Source organism: Oryza glaberrima, chromosome 6 (genome assembly GCF_000147395.1).
Source record: "Oryza glaberrima chromosome 6, OglaRS2, whole genome shotgun sequence".
In the NCBI taxonomy this organism is placed as follows: Eukaryota; Viridiplantae; Streptophyta; class Magnoliopsida; order Poales; family Poaceae; genus Oryza; species Oryza glaberrima.
In genome coordinates, this window is record NC_068331.1 from 23,096,994 (window position 1) to 23,115,985 (window position 18,992).

General features: G+C 43.0%; 2 protein-coding genes, 1 long non-coding RNA gene and 1 pseudogene across 4 annotated transcripts; 3 read left to right on the plus strand and 1 right to left on the minus strand.

Annotated features, from left to right (window-relative positions):
* Positions 1-479: 479 nt before the first annotated feature.
* Positions 480-3,147, plus strand: LOC127777014 (uncharacterized). The gene is made up of 3 exons (XM_052303533.1): positions 480-1,071; positions 2,479-2,746; positions 2,842-3,147. Exons 1-3 carry the CDS (start codon positions 643-645, stop codon positions 2,856-2,858), a joined length of 714 nt encoding a protein of 237 aa, XP_052159493.1. The 5' UTR covers positions 480-642; the 3' UTR covers positions 2,859-3,147.
* A 72-nt stretch (positions 3,148-3,219) lies between these two features.
* On the plus strand, positions 3,220-3,928 carry LOC127776673 (uncharacterized). The gene has a single exon (XM_052303180.1). The coding sequence runs from the start codon at positions 3,344-3,346 to the stop codon at positions 3,686-3,688; it is 345 nt and encodes a 114-aa protein (XP_052159140.1). The 5' UTR covers positions 3,220-3,343; the 3' UTR covers positions 3,689-3,928.
* A 485-nt stretch (positions 3,929-4,413) lies between these two features.
* LOC127776672 (alpha carbonic anhydrase 7-like) lies at positions 4,414-6,309 on the minus strand (annotated as a pseudogene).
* A 2,306-nt stretch (positions 6,310-8,615) lies between these two features.
* On the plus strand, positions 8,616-18,831 carry LOC127776674 (uncharacterized). 2 transcript variants are annotated; one of them, XR_008018219.1, is made up of 5 exons: positions 8,616-8,819; positions 10,425-10,504; positions 12,820-13,014; positions 18,221-18,315; positions 18,540-18,831. It is a non-coding gene; the product is annotated as an uncharacterized LOC127776674 (long non-coding RNA). The 2 variants fall into 2 exon arrangements; XR_008018218.1 differs by lacking the exon at positions 18,221-18,315.
* Positions 18,832-18,992: the final 161 nt, after the last annotated feature.

Here is an 18,992-nt window from a genome sequence, read left to right on the forward strand (position 1 = left end):
CCCATGACTCTTCGCCCGGACTTTCTTCCCCTTGGGTCCAGTTGCACCTCTTCGCATTCAGCTTCCTCTACAGCGTCGGGTACTTAAGGAAAAGCCAACTGGATTGCTTAAAATTTGACAAATTAAGCTTTTTTTAAAAAAAAAATCATCTGCATACTCTAGTTAGAAACAAAACTTTAAGGGTTCAAAAGGATTTTAATTAATTTGTTAAATTTTCTGATCGGAATGAGCGGTTGCGGAGAGCCGGAGATGGAGACGAAGAGTTCGCAGGCTGACACGCAACAGTTGGCAGGCTGAGCTCTCGTGACCCACCTTTTGTCCTCCGGTCCCACACGCTCCGGAGAATCTCAGATAAATCCGATGAACGGCTCAGATGCTGTTTCTCTCTAGATCGTTCGGTCAGAAATCGTTTCCGCTACTTTATTATGAGGTGGTACCAACGGTGGGACCCACACTCATCTCCCTCCTGGTCTCCTGTAGCTCTTCTTCAACCTTTGGAGCTCTCGAAAAAGAGCAACAATGGCTAACAGCCCGAATCTCATTTGAGGGCCTCAAACTCTAAGACTGAATTCTACTCTTGAGAAGAAGATTTATATTCTAGGGAGTAGAATTTGGTCATAGAATTTGTGATCTCAAATAAATATGGAAGCAAGCCTCAAATCTCAGATTATGGTTTATCAGGAAGGAGGAGTGCTTCAAGCATCTGCGAGGAAGAACCCATTCAGATTACGCTGCACTTTTTTGTTCTCTCGCCTCCCATCCCCATCTCCGCGTCTCGCGACCCCGAGCTCTTCCTCGCCTCGCCGATCGCCGCCGCCGCTCTCCGGCGAAGCGCGGATCGAGCCGCCGCCATCCGCCATGGCGGATCCCGTGGAGCTCGGAGCGCCTCCCTCCCCCGAGCCCCTCTCTCCCTTGAGGGAGCTGATCGCCGTCCCCACCGTGGTGTACGTCGCCGACGAGGACCCCAAGTTCGCCGCTCTCGCCGACCAGGCGTACGCCGGGTTCCCCTTCCTCTTCGTCAGTCGTCACCATGGTACGTTCCTCTCATCCCCTTCTCCTCCTCCTCCTCGTGTTGTTCTAAACTAATCTATGTGCTCCTCCTCCTCCTCCATGTGTTGTTCTAAACTAATCGATGTGTAGTTGTGCAATTGTGCTCCTCCTGTTCATCCTATACTAACAAATTGCTTGTGAAGGTATGTTTAGAATCTCATCCGAAAAACCTTGTTCCAGATTTCATATGTAGATGTTCTTTGGCCAAATGGCATGTATCTCGTCAAAAGCTTCATTGCAAAGGCTGCAAATCTGGTTATGAGGCCAGTGTCGCCTCAGCGAGTTCTCAGCTGCATGGGTCTTTTGCTGCATCAACAGCCATAGAATGCTACCAATTACTTCTAGATCCTTTAGGTTGTGTTTAGTGAAGTGAACATCATCATCTGTGTACAGAGATCATCTGAAACGGGCTATGTTTTGGTCAAGAGGAGAGACCGAGAGAGTAAATAAATTGCTTTTGCCACCTCAAAAACCTTCTGCAGACCCCTTGCATGCATGGTATCATCTCCTGGTGCTGTAGGCAAAACTCTAGAAGTGAACGTGGCTAGGTGGTTGGAGTGTTGGACTCCCAGTTCCTCCATTTTATATCAAAACCTGTAGAACCTCCAGCAAATAAGGCCAGCAATACATTTTCAAAAGCTTTTGAAATATCCAGTTTAAAGAAGAGTGAAGGAGTCCTTTTTTCTTGAGAGGAGTTGGATTATGTTTTGAACATAAAGGAAATTTTCATGAATCGATCTCTTATGAATGAAGATAATTTGATTCATTGACACCAACTCATTTAATCTAGGGGCAAGGCGATTAGCTAGAACTTGTGCCACAATTCGGGCAAAACTGTGCATCAAACTTATTGGGTGAAAATGCTACAGTCTTATTGCCCCTTTGTTCTTGGGAAAAAAGCAAATAAATGCTGAATTGAAGTACTCAAGTGGTCAGTGTTGTTTGCTAGGAAGAACTGAACTGCCTCCAAAGATCGTCCAATAATGTTATCCTCCAATGTAATACTACCTCCCCAAGATATAAGGGATTTTGGCAATGCAGATCCCGTATATTATGGGATGGAGGTAGTATCTTCTTTCTAGTATGTTAATCCATGCTCTGCAGTTGCACCCATGTTCAATATAAACTGATGGAGGTAGTATCTTCTTTCTGGTATGTTAATCCATGCTCTGCAATTGCACCCATGTTCAATTTAAACTTCTTGTATGGACTGTGATGGACCAAGATAAACCTTCATTTCTCAGTATGATCTGAGCTAAGAGGGAATAGTTACCCAGAACTTAAGTTATAGGGCTATTTGAACTACTCTTTGCTTTGTTCTGTCTGTATATTAATAATGTTTGAGATGCATCCTCTCTTGTGTCCTCTATTAGATATCTATTCATTTATGCGGAATGATAAATTGACTAATTGCCCTGATTTGTGTAGAGCCTAAAAGCCCTGGCCTACAAAAGGATGGATCTAAATGAACTCGATGAAGAGCACAGTGCTCATTACCTTCGCCTAAGGCTTGAGGAGAACCAACTTCAGGAGGCCATGGAAGGTATGGCGGCTGGTGGAGAAGAAATGAGGGTGGCGCTGGCCAGGATGGAGACCCTGAAGAAATCGGTGCAGTTTCATTTTCGCCGTATGCAATACGCAGCGCATGAGTTGCGGAAGGTGGTGCTTAAAGAGGAAGAGATGTACAAGAAGCTGGGTATGTCAATGCGCATTCTTATGTGAATTTGGAGGGAATGAAACAGAGTTTGCGTGCCTTGATTATTTTCTGACAATTTGCCTACTGTTTTGCAGTTACCCTGACCAACTGAGCCAAGGGAGAATGGCGTAACGATGGCTTCTGTGGTGTAATCTGGGGGTAAATGTCTCTGTGCTCAAGAATTCTCCTCTCATGAGACCTGTTTCCATCTCTTGCCACGTAACTACTCCACGTACTAGAACTTGGACTTGCATGGTCGATCGAGTAATGGGATCTTTTATGTTGTTGACTTGTTGCCCATGCTTGTTTGGATTCAGTGCAGCCAAAACTTTTGTTTGCTATAGCATCCATTGTCTGTTACAGTATTTGAGGAAGTGAAGAAGCATCTTCAGTCCGTCAAGTTTGTTTTTTTTTTTTCTGTTTTTGTTTTTTTGCCACTGTGGAATCCGACTAGGATTACCTAGAACGAGTCAGACTTGGCGCGTGCCCCCCTTTAAATAGGAGATCCCCGTAGACCCCCCTGTGTCTCAAATCAGATCGAGATCGATCGAAAGTTGAAAGCTGAAACTTGAAAAGTTGAAAGCCGCATTGCCTCCCATGGCGGCGAAGAGGAAGGAGCCGGAGACGGCGGCGGCAGAGGAGGACCCGTCGGACTGGATCGGGGCCGTGGCGAGCGTGTTCAGGATGCTTGGCGAGATGAGGGAGCGGGAGAAGAGGGAGGAGGAGGAGCTGCGCGAGGAGAGGGAGCTCGCCGCGTGGGTGGCGGCGACGAGGGCCGAGAGCTACGCCAGGTTCAACATGCGCTTGCCGACGCCGGAGGAGGAGGCGGCGTTCGCCCGCGACCACGCCCACGAGATAGACTTGTCCGTCCTTAGGCCGGAGGACTACGGAGAGAGCAAGCGCCGCGTCGGCAACGATGGCATCCTCCGTCGCCTCGACTAGGCAATACTAATAATCAAATCAATCAATCAATCTCGATCCATGGATTTTCCAGCTAGTTAGCTAGGTTAACCGATTCATGTTTCAAAATCCTAGTACTATGTCGCAGCTTGTTTATCCCGTAGTGTGTCATCTGATGACTTGCTTTTAGCATGTTTTTTGATTCTGTTAATTTTGATCAAGGTGAAATTTGTCACACATCTGTCATGCATTACTATTATGCTATAAACATGAAAATTTGACAAGCCGTCTTCGATGAGTTCGTGTTACTTTGCCTTCCAGTGTCACCCTGCAATTAAGCAAACCAACAAACGTTTTTACTCACAACAAAGCCAAGCGCAAAATTGTCGTTCGATCGTGGCACACGTCAATGCACTGCACTGCACTCGCTTTACTTACATCGTGGACGACTTCTCGCAGAGGAGCTCCACCAGCTGCCGCGACACGCGCCGCACCTGCATATACGCTCGCAATTGCTTGCGCCATCAGACGACTAACTCACGAAAGAAATTAATGATCTGATCTGTGATGTGTGTGGCTTGCCTTCGTGGACACAGTCCAAGTGATCCCCTCGGTGCAGGGCGGCGTGGTGAAGGAGCCCGTGTACCTGTAGATTTTTTTTTGAACACGTAAAAAAATATTACACGTTAATATATTAAAAGAAAATAGAGCTTTAGTTACATAACGTGACAGGCCAGAACGGCCCGTGTACCTGTAGTAAACGCCGCTGCCCTTCACCGGCCACCTCGGATCCACGCCGTCGTCGATCTCCACCTCGTGCCTCTTCCTCCTTTTGGCCACCCTCTTGATGTATGGCTCCAGCTACTCCCTCTGTATTTTAATATATGACGCCGTTGACTTTTCGACCAATGTTTAACCATTTGTTTTATTCAAAATTTTTGTGCAAATATAAAAATATTTATATCATGCTTAAAGAACATTTAATAATAAATCAAGTCACATTAAAATAAATGATAATTACATAAATTTTTTGAATAAGACGAATTGTCAAACGTTAGACAAAAAATCAATGGCGTCATACATTAAAATATGGAGGTAGTACATTGTAGACATCGATCACATGTTACAATGTTACGTGTAGTAGAAATACTATAGAACGATATACTATTATAGCGAAATAGCTAACGTCAACATGATACAGATTCTGATACCTATGGTATCATGCTAACATCAACATGATACTTAGTAATATCATGCTCAGATCCGCTACTTACGTATCATGCTGATGTCATCATACCTATACGGTGTATCATATTTGGTATTAAAGGTACCAGATCGGTATATATTTGCTATTCCGTTACAACGGTATACTTTTTCGTAGTCTTCCTCTACGGCGGTGTTCTTTTCTTCTGAAGATGAAGATTAAGTTTTTTACACAAAATGAGGTGGTATTAAGGTATGATTGATTGAGTTTACAAACTTGGAAAATAGATTAATATGATATTTTGGAGCAACTGTCGTATAGAAAATTTTTGCACAAAACGCGTCGATTAGCAGTTTGAAAAGCGTGTCACGAAAATCTTAATGTTCATTCAACTCTTGTTGGAGAAAAGAACGGGACCTACGTGCAGGGTTCACTTTATCAGTTAGGTCGATCGTGTTGGAGGTCACCAAAATCTTGAAATTTTGGTCTGAAATTTTGAACAAAATTTAGTTGAGTTTGAACAAATATGACCAAAATTCATGACAAAATTGAAAAATTGAAAAATTTCCGTCGAAGTAATATCGTATCGGAGGGGAACGAAATGACCGACGTCCGAAATTTCCAACCCTGCCTACGTGTAGATAGTAGAAGATGTGGAACAGAGGGTGATCACCATGTCCAGGGTGGCGTCGCGGCGGTGGCCGATGTCGAACAGCTGGGCGACGACGGCGTAGCGGCCGTCGCGTGTCTCGCTCTGGTGCAGCATGTGCAGCTCCAGGTCGTACCGGCGGCCGTCGACGGCGTGCTCGCTCGGGGAGTGCCAGTGCATCTGCCGCAGCGCGTACGCCTCGGCGTCGACCACCACCCCGCCGGCGTCGCCGTCGAACCTCACCATGATGTCGTGGCCGCGGTTGACGAGGGAGGCGGCGGCGGTCGTAGCCGCCGCGGCCGCCGGCGGCGATGGCGGCGGCCGCGGAGAGGCGGATGGGGGATTGGCGGCGGCCGAAGCCGAAGGAGCAGGCGGCCCAATCCCGCCTGATGTGCCCCCACCGCTCCGGCCCGTCGTCGTCGCCGCGACGGTAGCTGAACTCCATCTCGTCGTCTGCACGCAACGATCAATCGATCGAGCAGTATTCAAATTCAATCACCAATTAGCTAGTACTTAGCTGCTGCAACATGTAATATAAAAGCGATCGATCGATGGAGAGTGAAAGCTACCCGGTTTCTTGCTGCGCTCGAGCATGCCGGATCGAGCCGAGCAGCAGCAGGAGGAGGAATGAGACGGCGGCGGCGAGGAAGACGACGGCGCCGTTGGTGTTCGAGGGCGCGTGCATTTCGGCGGCGAGCGCTAGCTCGCTGGCGTGCGTGGGTGCAGCTGGCGCGCGCGTCCACGATTCCACTGGTTTGATCACCGGTTTTACCGTGCGCCGGCGGCCGCGCCGTCACGCGTAACACGCGGCGCCGGCATATGCGGCGGCGGGAGAGGACGCCTGCACGCTTTACGTGTGACTACAAATGAAGTACATGCCTCGAGATAAAAAATTAAATAAATTCAAATAGTACTACAACGCTAATTTGTTTTTACGAAACATATAACGTAATCGAAGTTCGGTGGGTAGGAATTAGGAAGTCATCCACGTGATTTTTTTTACGGATTTGCTAAACATGTTGCGCCATATTTTGTTCCTCATCTCAGTCGGATTCTAGACCATTGATGCCATTGAGATTCGTGTAGCAGTAGTACGTGATTAGCGTAAACAGGAACCACCTATTTAATAGTAGCGTAGCATTAGCACGGACATGTAATTAGTAGGAGTAAATATAAACAAATTTGAGTATCGGTGATTAGCATACATGTTAGTTACATCATATTTACACAGTAATTACATACTAATTACATATGTAATTTTGATATTTATATATGTAATTTTGATATTTACACTTTAAACACACTAAAATTACATATGTAATTTAGAGATTTACAATGTAAATACCTGTTGACTATTTTTTGGTGAAAAATATAGCGCCATAAATATAGCTACTTCTTTTTTTTAAGTTGTAGCTCCTTTGAGTAAAGACCGGGATGTTATCTATTCCATTAAAAATCCACGTGATTTTTTTTCAACAATCTTCAAATTTGACGGTGATTATATTTTTTCCTTTTCTTTTTTTGGAAAATTAGATGTGGTTTAATCCGTGAAAGAATAAATGGGCCACATAAGCCCAAACCTGGGCTATCACAAATGCCACCGAAATAAGTTCACTTTGGGTCTCTCTATTTGTCGCCCAGTCCGATTTCATCCCTTGATCGCAAAACCGGGTACGACAGGTCCTCCAACTTACGAAACCATTTAAATAAGGTCCCTCGGCAGTATTTGACCCCGGTTTAGCTGAGGTGGCGCCTACGTGGCTAATTTGACTCGGTCTTTATCTGACGTGGCATTGACGTGGTGATTATGTGGCAATTCAATCCAAAAAATAATAAATCCTATGGGACCCACATGTCAGTTTTACACACACAATAATAGAAAATTGGTGGGGCCCACGTGGACCCCACCTGTCATCTTCACTACCCCTTATCTCTATCCCCCTCTCTCTCTATCCTCTCTCCCCCACTGCTCCCCATCGTCATTGTTGCTCTCCTCTCCGTCTTCCTCCGTGGCGGGCGGCGGAGGGGGCGACGAGCGGGGCGGAGAGGCCCTCCACCACCGCCACGACCTCACCGCCTGCCTGCTCCCCCTTCGCGCAGCTCCGCGCCCATTCAGTGAGCTGCTCTGATGACGCTGGAGTCCGCGCCGGTGCGAAGAGCCCGGCAGCCGGCGTGCGGAGGCGAGGTGCGCTCCTCCGCCGAGGCCGTTGGTGGTAGGCTGAGGTGGCCCGGCTGTCACCGTGCTCGTGAACGATGGTTAAGGAAAAAAGTGAAAAGGATGTGTTTATTTAGCCGGTAATTAATTAACAGAGCTAACCAAAATCACCAGGTTGCTTCTGGTGGCCGCCGAGATTTCATGCCGCATTTCGCCGACGAGAATTTAGCCATGGCGGCGCCGCCGCCGACGGCCCGCGGCGAGCCGGCTGTTGATGGGCGATGCCGCTTCTGCCATGGAGATCCGCCCGCCGCTGCCTCCCGCCGGCGAGTGGCGACATCTCTGGCGCCACCGCGTGGCGCCGAACTACTGCTGCACCCCTCCGCCCACGTGCACGGCTCTGAACTCCGCGCGGGGTCTGCGCCGGCGCCGCGGACGAAGACGAGGAGTAGCTTCTCGGGGCGGGCGGCGCCCCCCACGTGGAGCCCCTCCCCCCAGCGCTCCCGCCGCCGACACCCAGCCTTCTCCCGTGTCGTCGTTGTCGCGTCGTCGGCCACCACTGCCGGACCTCCTTGTGACGCCGTGGAGAGGGAGGGAGGAGGAAGAAGAGAAGGATGAGAATGACATGTGGGGCCCACGTGGGCCCCATCATTTTTATTAATTTGTGCGTTAAACTAACATGTGGGTCCCATGTGGATTAATATTTTTCTACATCGAATTGCCATGTCAATGCCACGTCAGATGAAGACTGAGTCAAATTAGCTACATAGGCGTCACGTCGGTCAAAACCGCCCTCCATACTACCGAGGGACCTTGTCCGGTTTTCATAAGTTGGGGGACGGGTCATACCCGTTTTTGTGGTTCAGGGATGAAAATCGGACTGAGCGACAAATAGAGGGACCCAAAGTGAACTTATTCCAATGCCACCATAGAACAAGGCCCAAAACACAACACAACCATCGGTTCACGCTCATCGTGTGGGACCCACTTGTCCGCCGCACAGTGCCCCTCCGCGCCGCCCTCTGTTTTGCCGCCGGGAAAACCTCCGCCTCCGCCGCCGCCGCCGCTGCCGGCGGCCGGGTGAGTTCGCGATCCGATGGCCGGATCGGGATCGCTCCTCCCGCCGCGCTGAAGGCGCGGGCGAGGCGAGGCGCATCCGTCTTAGGTATGGCCCCAATCCTCGCTCCTCGTACGTGCATAGTTCGATCATGTTGTGTTCGTGTAATTGTTCCAAAAAAAAATTTTCAGTTCTCTCCGATCATCATCCCAGAAACTAATCCACCCCTTATTATTTCAATCGGATGAGATGTTTTTTTTTTTGACGAATCGACGAGGCAGCCAATTTCATTGAATAGAAGAATGATATGTTTTTAGATCGCGAGAATTTATTAGTAGTAAAAGTTTAATCCCAAGCGGTGCTTGCCTGAATAAAATTTATCTTCGTTTTTCCCATTACTTTTTTTTGGGCTAGAAAGAAGTAAAAATGTGTATCGGAAGGAACAAATCTCGTGGAATTATGTGCACATACTGCTGCTCTTGCACGACATTTTGTCTATGTACTCTCTAAAAAAACCAGGTGTTCTGTCACCTTGTGTGTGATCCTATTCTGAGAATGGAATGTTGCTATGGTAGTGCTGCATTTTAGATGGGAGTCATAGGAGAATAAATGACAAACAGGAAGAACTAAGGTTGGTGAGTGACAACATTTTTGCTTGCTTGTTTGTTGTGTATAAATTTGGTTTCTGTCAAGTACAGTCAAAATTGGCCTTGGACCGAGCACTTCAGGTAGTTGTTCTTCGGTGGTTGCATGTATGAATTCATAGCCCGTGCAGATTGTGTTTGTTTAGATAGCACGGCATCAGGCATCGTTGCGTGTTGCTTTTGGACGTGACTTTGATTGTTTTGTGTAGCTCTTTGTGGTCAAAGGGGACCATGAACTTATCAGGGTCAAACTGTCAAAGAAAGCATGCTTTACTTTCCTTTCATGCTTTCTTTTGGACAAAGTTTCCAGCATCCTAGCTGTTGTTCTTTTGAGAAGATGATAGTGGCTGGGGGCATCAACCTGAAAATGGGCTGTGGCGTGTGCGCATGAAAAATCCAATGTTAGTAGCTTTTCTTGGTTATTGTCAACTTGTGCTCCACCAAAAACTTGTACTTCAACTGGATGAGAACCACTAATCAACCATGGATTTAGTTGGTTCAGTCAGCTACGAAAAGGGCAATCTATCAGTTGATCTAGTGCTATGTGATGTTAAACAAGGGGAAGTAATTGTCTGATAGACATATGAAGAGTCGACCGTTTTTTAGTTACAATTCATAGTTGCAATCAATTTGGCCTGATTTTGGACTAAGAAATGTCATAGTTCATAAATGATTCATTTAAACGCCATGTTCTTATTTATGTCAAATATTCACTTGATATCGGTGACAATATGTTAATTTGATCACCATGATGCAAAATCTACATCAGGAATTCAGGAGCGGGACATATACTATGCTGTTGCTGCCATCGTAAATCAAAGAAATCAGTGACTAAAGAATCAAAAATGTGTCAAGAGAACTTCTCTATCTGTTAAATTCCTAAGTTGAACCTACTAGAAACTATAGAAAGTCTCTGAAAGTCCATTTTTCTTAGATTTTTAAATTAGATTTTTTTTTGTCATGTAAGATTCGCTTTTGGATTCATGGGTGTATTAGATGAGTCTTATGTCATTCTTATCCTACAAAGTACAAAGTTCTATTCATCTGACATCGTTGTTACTCTCTGTAGAAGCTGAACATCTTCAAGCAAAGCAGAACACCATTAGTACTGACATAAGGGAAAAAGGTGCAAATAGAAGATGTCTCAAGGTTAATAAATTTTTTAGTAATATTGCATTTGGAAAAAATATTAGATTCTATTGACAGTTGCTGAACATATCTGTGGCTGTTATTGATTTATTTGTTCTGCACTTATACTAAATCAAAGTACTATACCAAAGAAAGGATCAAACTTTAATTATCACTTATGAAGGATGTAGTAGGACCAAATTAAAGGTGACCTCCTTTACTTATTCTTTGCTTATTTTAGTGCACATATGTTCAGTTAAACACTGGTACATCGACAGTAGAAGAAATCTCTACTAGCACTTATGCTCACCTACTGTGTACCTTCAGGCTTCAGGATCTCCTGTTACCTTTACTTTAAGGAGCTTTTCTTTGTGTCTTCTTTTTTATTATTTTTTAATGAAAAATGTCAACTAAATTACATGCTACGTTGTGATCAATGGGGTTCCTTCTTACACTGTTAGAGACAATGAAAGCTTGCAAACGTGAGGTATCTTCCATGACCAGAGTCCAGTAACTAGTAATGCGGATTAATTGAAGGATTCTATCATTCTAGTGGCAGATTAAAAATTAAGGATTTTAGTAGAAGTCTCACCATTATCCTCTTGGCATCTGTAACCTTCTTGAAAGATCCTGTTCCAGATTGTTTCAAGTTTCCTCGGCCATCAAGTAAGCCAAACCTGATCAATATTTCCTTTGACCAAGCAACTCGAATTTTGGGATTCTTGTGATACAGTATATGGCGCTTCCCTTTCATTACAAAATTGCCTTACTTTATTAAATAGAAAAAAGTATCTAGTTACTGACCAAAATCTGCCTTTGATGCATGCCTTTGATTAATTATTTGTAATTACACAAGTCGCCACAATCACAAGATGCCTTCTAATAATATCCATAGATTGTGGTTATGAGCACCCCCAGCCTTCTAAGATGCTGTTAGTGCTGCTAATTTCCAGCTTTTCCTTATCCCCCACTAGGCACACAAAGCTAATGTCGCCATCTGCTTGATCCAGAGCATCTTGAGCATGATCTTCCTTTGTTGGACTCTGCCTTAGCCCATTGAAATAATAGCCATTAAAAGTCCAAAGGACTTTTTACATGGATTTATTCTCACAGAAAGAGCATCAAGAAGGGGAAAGGAAGATTTAGAGTACAGGAATGATCGGTGTGCCTACGATGAGGACTGAAATATTAACTAGTCAATAAAACTATAATGTGATAAGGGAATCTTTGAAGTTCTCAATTAGAAAATTGATGACTTGGGTCGAGCACCTTGAGGTTTTTGCTCCAGTCCATTCATATCACATAAAGGTAGTAGTAGATTACGTGGTTTGTGCTATGAAAAGAGTAGGTCAAGGGATAAAGCCTCTTCATAGGGTTCAATGTATGTACAGCCAAGAAGACATGCTCTTAAGTTGGATGTTTCCATAGGTTTGTGCTCTCTCTTTGGACCATGTTCAGCATTGTTTATGATGTTACATGTATGCTATTTAGCTAGGTGAGGTCTACAAATTGAGCACTGCCTTTTTGACAAATGCGCTGTCCATTTCATCCAAAATTTGCTGCTCCTTGTGTCTATCGAATGATGGATGCCTTTACTGTTGTAGCATAGAGTTGAATTGATTGTTTTAGGGGGACCAAGACTGCAATTTGACACAATACTATTATATTGCTCGATGGTGCTAAACCAGCAAACTTAAGATGCACCGTGCAACTTGTGTTTGCTTCTAGGAAATGCCTGCTGCTCTGTTTTTCTTTTCTCCTTGATGATTACTGAGTTATTCCCTTCTGGAACCATATCTTAATCTCTCTGTTTGATGAACAATATATATCTTTTTTGAGGGAACAACAGAATGCCTGCTATTTCTTAGTTAGAGTGGGATTTGACCAGCAATATTATTGAAGTTTTCATTTGCCACGTTTGCTTGCGTTGTTTGGGAAAAGAACAAATCCTTTGTGCCCTTAATGGGAGAAGAATTCTGAAATTCCTTCAGGGCAGGACAAATCTGAATGCTTAAAGCCACTCATTTTCGTTTCTGTCCTGCCCCACAACTGAAGCCTGATGGTTGGGTCCAGCAGTCACACGACGCCAACATGGCTACATTCCAATTCAGAGGCTGCTAGGTTATTTACTAGAGTACTAAAAGCCACATCTTGTAGATTTTTTTTTTAAAAAAAAGCAAAGGCCAGACCTTTCTAGATCCCGGTGAGAAGAAAAAAGAATGGAAAATAAAAGGAATAAAAGGTTTGGTGTATTTTCTTCCAGAAGAATAACAGTGTACCAGCAGTTTGAGAATATTCAAGTCTTAAACTAACCCATGACCGTCTTTGTTTTCCAGAAAACAGGCAGACAAGTTCAGGAGAAACTTACTGGCAGGAGCATATGTTTATGTCCATAGAAGCAAGATCTTGGGTTGCTTTGCTCCATGCTTAAGTCTTGTCTTCAAAAATCCAAAATCCGGTTGACTTTATATTGTTACAAAAAGAAATAGCCAGTGCCAGGTGTTCCAGTTGGGATCTTCTGTGGAGATGAGGTAAGCAGTCATGTGTTGCAACCGCAAGGTATTGTTTTCATTCACTTACATAAAAAAAAAATCATTTCTACCATGCAATGCTTATAATTAGTAAAGCCTCGAAACGACTGAAGTATTATATCATGTGAATCATGATTTTTTTGTTGACAATATTACATCCTAAATATCGAAATACGTTAATAGATCAACTAAAACACATTTGTTGTCCAAAGATGCATATGGAGACCGAGAAATTCTCTTTAAAAAAGTCTGAACAAATTTTATGATAGGAGAGGTTCCATTTTTAAGAAATTGGATCCACTTATCATAGTCTCGTTTTCTTTCCACTTACCAGAAGTGTGTCTAACAAATTGTTGGCCACACAAATTGTGGCTTGCCCAACTTTGCTAAAAAACTTTATTTACATGGCTTGTTTTGATTTTAAAAATTCTCCTAGAAAACTTTGAGCAACGAGCAACGAGTTCTTATGAATATATTTTACTTGTCCATATAGAACCTTAATGTTCTGAAGGTTAGACAGGTTCGATCGAGTTAATTAGGCACGTATTTATTGTCATACTTGTAACAAATATTTATTCATTACTGTGTATAGACTCCGTGTGTCGTTGACATAAGACGTTTGATAAAATTGCGTCATTCTAGGTGAATTGCATGTTCAATTTTACTAGCCAAACTTTAGACAATTCAGCTAAAAAATGTTATTAACATTTTGGTCAAATTGAAGTACTCAATGAAACAAGCTTGGAGCCAAGATTTCCCAGCGTTTGAAAAGGTGCCAATCGATCGAACATGGTTTTACGCAATGGTCGAAAACATGTCTCAACTTTGGAGTAACAGCCACTCCTACAGAAGATCCTTGCCCTTTTGTAGGACACGAGGGTAACTTAATTTAATTACGATTGCAGGAGACAACGATCAATCAGCTGTCCCCTCCACCTGGCCACACGTTGTACTGGAGAGCGTGGGCTGAGTGTGATATTAGTATAAAATTTTACTCACGAGTACAACTACTATATGTATAATACTATATCGCTACTTCTCACGCTTAAATTTTATCTTGAAATATAACTACTTCTCCATCTCTGAATTTAGGTCTCCTCTGATTCAAAGGAAATTCATAGAAATTTTAGAGGATTTATTCCTACAAAGCCCTTTGAATCAAAAGAATGAACCCTATAGAATCCTATGAAATTTCTATGGAATGTCTCTTCCCATATAAGTTTTGGAGGAATTTAAACAAGAGGTAGAACCTCCTATGGAATGTCTCTTCCCATACAAGTTTTAGAGGAATTTTAACAAGAGGTAAAACCTCATGGAAGAAATCCTTTGAGTCTTTATCTCTCTCAAATTCCTCTGCTTTTCCTGTGGTCCAATCAAACGGTTATTCCTATGTTTTTCCTATGTATTGAAATCTTCTGTTTTACACTTACATTCCTATCAGAATCCTATGTTTTTCCTGTTCCTCCGTTTTTTCATTCCTGTGATTCAAAGGGGCCCTTATCTTAACCAACTACGAACCATTTTTAATTTAATTTATTTACTTTTTTACAAACGCTCACAACATGTGCACATTTACCCTTATAAACGTACACACCCACGGTCTGTTCTCGTGAGTATCTCTGAAAGATCAGGCCAATATACTTTGAGATTAATGATATCATCACAACGCCTCGCTGAAAGAATAACTAGTCATAGATACGAGCTCCCCTATCAAGTCTAAAACTTAAATATGTATAAACTGATTTCATCGCAAAAAATCAAACCAGTTAAGAGTACTTTCTTATCTTAACTTACCATAGTACATCTTTCCCCAGCCTCTGTAAAGAAAAACTCCATAAATGTTTATATTCCAGGGAGTACTTAGATTTGACACAACCTGCACTTGGGAAGAATTTTTTTTATATGCGTTAGTGCCCCTGCCCTATAGTGATCGAGTGGACATCTAGGCTCCTGGCCACAGCTTCTGTTCTCCTCCATCATCTCTAGCTCTAGCTCGTGCACTGCAGAATTTGCAGATGCTGGAGTAGATAGATAGCGGACGCATGACATACCTTTCTGTTTTGGCCGATTGGTCAGATCCATCGTAGTTTGGACCTGTACCTTCTGTATACTGTACTGTACTGTACGTACCTGCTGCTGTCTTAGTACTAGTACAGCATGTAGAGTACGTAATGTTGATAGTTAGTACTCCTAACCGATACTGCAGAAAGCCCTTGAGATTCGTGCCGCGCGCGTTCGTTTGTTCTTTTTTGTTGGTGTGGATGGGGTCACAAAATGTGCTGGATTGTTAGGAGGGGTTGTTGGGCTAATTAGGAAATTTTGATGGCGCTTGTTAGCTAGGGTTATTGGTAAGGAAAATACTGTATTTTGTGCATGTGCATATTAAACTACTCTAGTTGCATTGTTGGAATATAATATATATATATATACAATGGTGAGACATCAGCAAATGTTCTTTGAGTAGATGACACTGATTATGTTTTCAATTAAATTACAGTGGACATTTTTCTTCTTTTTATTCAGTGGGCCGGCCAATGCATATAAAGTTGCAAAGGTGATTTCTTTTTGTTGAATTTAGTGCAGTATTACACTAAGGTATCACCATAAGCATAACAACAAGAAGCTTATCTCTAAAAATAATTTTAGAGTTGTGTTCTTGGAAAAAAAAATGAGAGGAAGAGCTGGCCTTGGCACACTCTATGCTTTGGATGCCTTTCACATATATCTACTTGAACTCGCGGAAAAACTGCTAGCGGAAAAGATAGGTTGTGTCGTCACACACCAATATTTTATGCAAAAGAACTTGACGATGTGCTATATATGAGCCCCATTATGTTCATCAGGTGAGCGTGGACCATGGAGGACCCGACCTAATTAATAATATAGTACAAAACTAACAACATGTCAAGCTAGCATATCCCTTTTCTTAGCTATCTCGTGTGATTCATATTGAAAGTTAATTTAATTAGTGGATATTCGGACCGTTGATCGATGATGACTACTTGATCTCCCATGACCCTTCGATTGTTCTGCACTTCAAGCAAGTACTGTACTTGATTGGTTGTGTCTCTAAATAAATATATAATCTTCATAGAAAAAGTTGTGGTAGGAATAATTTCAAGTTCTTAGGGGTATATACAAGTTGGATAGTAGTAGTAGAAAAGTTAGAAGCAACATACATTAGCTAGATCTGACAGTTACTAAAGTTATGGTAAAGTTTAAGGTTTTTTTCCTTTTTACTTCTGGTCTGCTAGTGTTGATTTCTTGTGAACTCGATCTGAGCTATTTAATACTAAGTAGGAGTAGCAGATAATGTTTTAGTTTGGTGCTTGATCTTGTTAATATTGTTTTCTTGCCCCTGAAGCGAGGTTTGTAGGTGGTTGTGTTAACTGGTCCTACCAGAGTGACTGTGATCACATCACACAACTTTTAGTTATCTCCTCTACATGGTGTTAACTTGTTCCATTTGATTGATTAGAGTATCATTTCCTACCTTTATTGCAAACTATACTGATTCCAATTAGAATAATTTGGTAGAAAAATCAGTGACTTTCTTTGGTTAATTTGCCATGTTGTCTGAAGATTGTATCCAAAACTTATCCTACAGACTGCACAAGTTACACACTAGCTATACTTGAGTGCATGCATGCTCGTAGTCGTAGGTAATCAGAAGACACAAGCAAAGGATCACTTTTGCAGCCATTGATCGAGAGAGGATGATGCCCTCCGGCTACATGCAAGAACTCTTCTTCTAAAGCAGAATATACTCCTCTCTCTCCATTCATTTCTTGAGTCTTCCAAGCATGCAAAGCTCCTTTCACCTCTCCTTTCATTTCCTTTTCATGCCTCATATCATCATCAGCTCGAGCTGTTCTTTCTCACCTGTGACGACTGAGTGAGTGACTCCCCTGATGAACAAATTAATTGGAGCATGCCTGAGCCTTGACTTTACAGCCCTGGAGAAGATTCGAAAGACGACGTGTGTTTGACTTCTGCATTATTCATTCATTCATTCATTCATGCATACTACTCCTACTGCTCATTTGTGTTGGGAACTGGGCTAGAGTTGTTGGGAGTGATCTGATGGGATTGAACTGGAGTGAGGTAGGTTTCACTGGGATCTGTTTCACAGAGAAGGAAAAGAGAATAGACCTCTAGTGGAGTACTCCTACTAGTTCTCTCAATAGTGAAATGAATAAACAAGAGGCCATTCATGGAAGGGGAAGGCAATGGTGTTACCACTGGCTTGATCAAGGCCTCAAGTAGTGAGTGGCATTGGTTATTAAACACCACACAAAATCTAGTAGAGATGATCTTTTTCCCACCTGTTGCATTACATCATATGTCAAGTCTCTGACAAGAACCACATGGAACAGTTTCACTCATAGTTTTTGCGAGTTCAGCCAAATGGCTACCACTAGTAGTACATAATAGTTAGGATTAGGGGGGGAGATATGAGAGGGAGTGTGTGTGAAAGTGAGGGAGAATATAAAAAAGGCTATGCAAAAAGGTGGCAACAAGCAAACAATATGAGTGGGGGCGATATACCTTTTGTGGATTTGCTAGTGTTTAACTATTGAAACCATTACTTCTCTGGGCTAATCCTTTGTTTACATCGTCTCCTTTGGCATTATAGTATCACAGCTTTGGTCCCCATCTTGTTCGATCTCTTGAGCATGCATGCTCTCCTCCTAGCTTAGCTTTCCCTTCCTTCAACTCTACTCAACAAGTCAAAGATCGAGTCCTCTCTCTAAAACTTCTTCATCCCAATCAAAAACTCCTCCCAAAACCTTCTCAAACCTCAGCTCATATAATACTACTCTCTCTAAAACTCTTAGTGTGAGAGAGAGAGAGAGATGTGATGCTGCATGAAGGTTAGATTTTGGAACATGTCAAATCACAATTGTTCCAGGCATATGGGGAGGTAATTGATTATGAGAGGAGAGTCACAAGTTCTTTCTTTTTTTTTCTTTTTTTGTTATGTAGTATATTTTTATTCTACTGGCTCTTGTACTGGATGTTGCTGCTGCAAGTGATCGATGCATGCATGAGAGTGATGAGCTGCTTCTGCTTGTTGCCTTCCTCACTTTGGGCATTTCTCTCTCGCCTTCCTGTCCATTGCTGGCCTTATGTGAGGTTTTGCCAATACCTCTAATCATCTCCTCTCTCACTTTCTCTCTTTCTTGATGCTACTACTGCCTTGCAGAGGCAGCAACAGGAGAGAGTAGCAGATTCCTTTGTTCTGCCCACAAGAGAGAACTCACAACTCACAAGTAGTAGCAGTAACAACATCAGCAGCAGGTACTACTAGACCCACACACATGCAAGCACAGATATGAGTATATGATCTTTCTCCCATGCCACAAGTGAAAAGATTTCTCCCTCTCCATTATCCTTTGTTTCCTTTTGCCTTTTGTATTGTTCTGAATGCATGCTGCTAGCTACTCCAGCTACTGGTTGCTCTCTCTACACATGTGTGTATACAACTACACATACTATGCTTATTTCTACAAAATTTTGTGCAGGGTTGGAAGCAAGGGATCTCTGCATGCTGTGGTTGCATGACACAGATGCACATGTCCCTTTTGGTGGGTAATGATGGGGTGCAGGTGGAGGTGATGATAGATTGCCTCATCTGGGGACTGAGACATTCCATCCAAGGGTGCCCAATGCCATGCCCTCACATTCACTCCACAGCTAGTAGAGCTATCCCCCTCCCCTCCCCTCTTGCAATATTCCATTTGTTTGCTAATGTGTTGTATCAAGATGCCCTTGATGTGAGTGTTCACTGCCCTCTCTGTCCCTCATTTTTTGCATCTCTCATTCTCATGCATTGCATACCATGTACAACTACTGCTTCAGCTAGAATTGCATGTGATGTATATATATATATATATATATATATATATATATATATATATATATGATAGTATATCCTTTGCATCTCGGGAAAATATGTAGTGTAAACCATAATGGAA

Excerpts from the sequence above, each read along its gene's own strand:
- LOC127777014 (XM_052303533.1), top strand. The coding sequence starts at position 643 with ATGGAAGCAAGCCTCAAATCTCAGATTATGGTTTATCAGGAAGGAGGA. Across the intron at positions 1,072-2,478 it reads CTTCTCCTCCTCCTCCTCGT|AGCCTAAAAGCCCTGGCCTA; the intron begins GTTGTTCTAAAC and ends TGATTTGTGTAG.
- LOC127776673 (XM_052303180.1), top strand. The coding sequence starts at position 3,344 with ATGGCGGCGAAGAGGAAGGAGCCGGAGACGGCGGCGGCAGAGGAGGAC.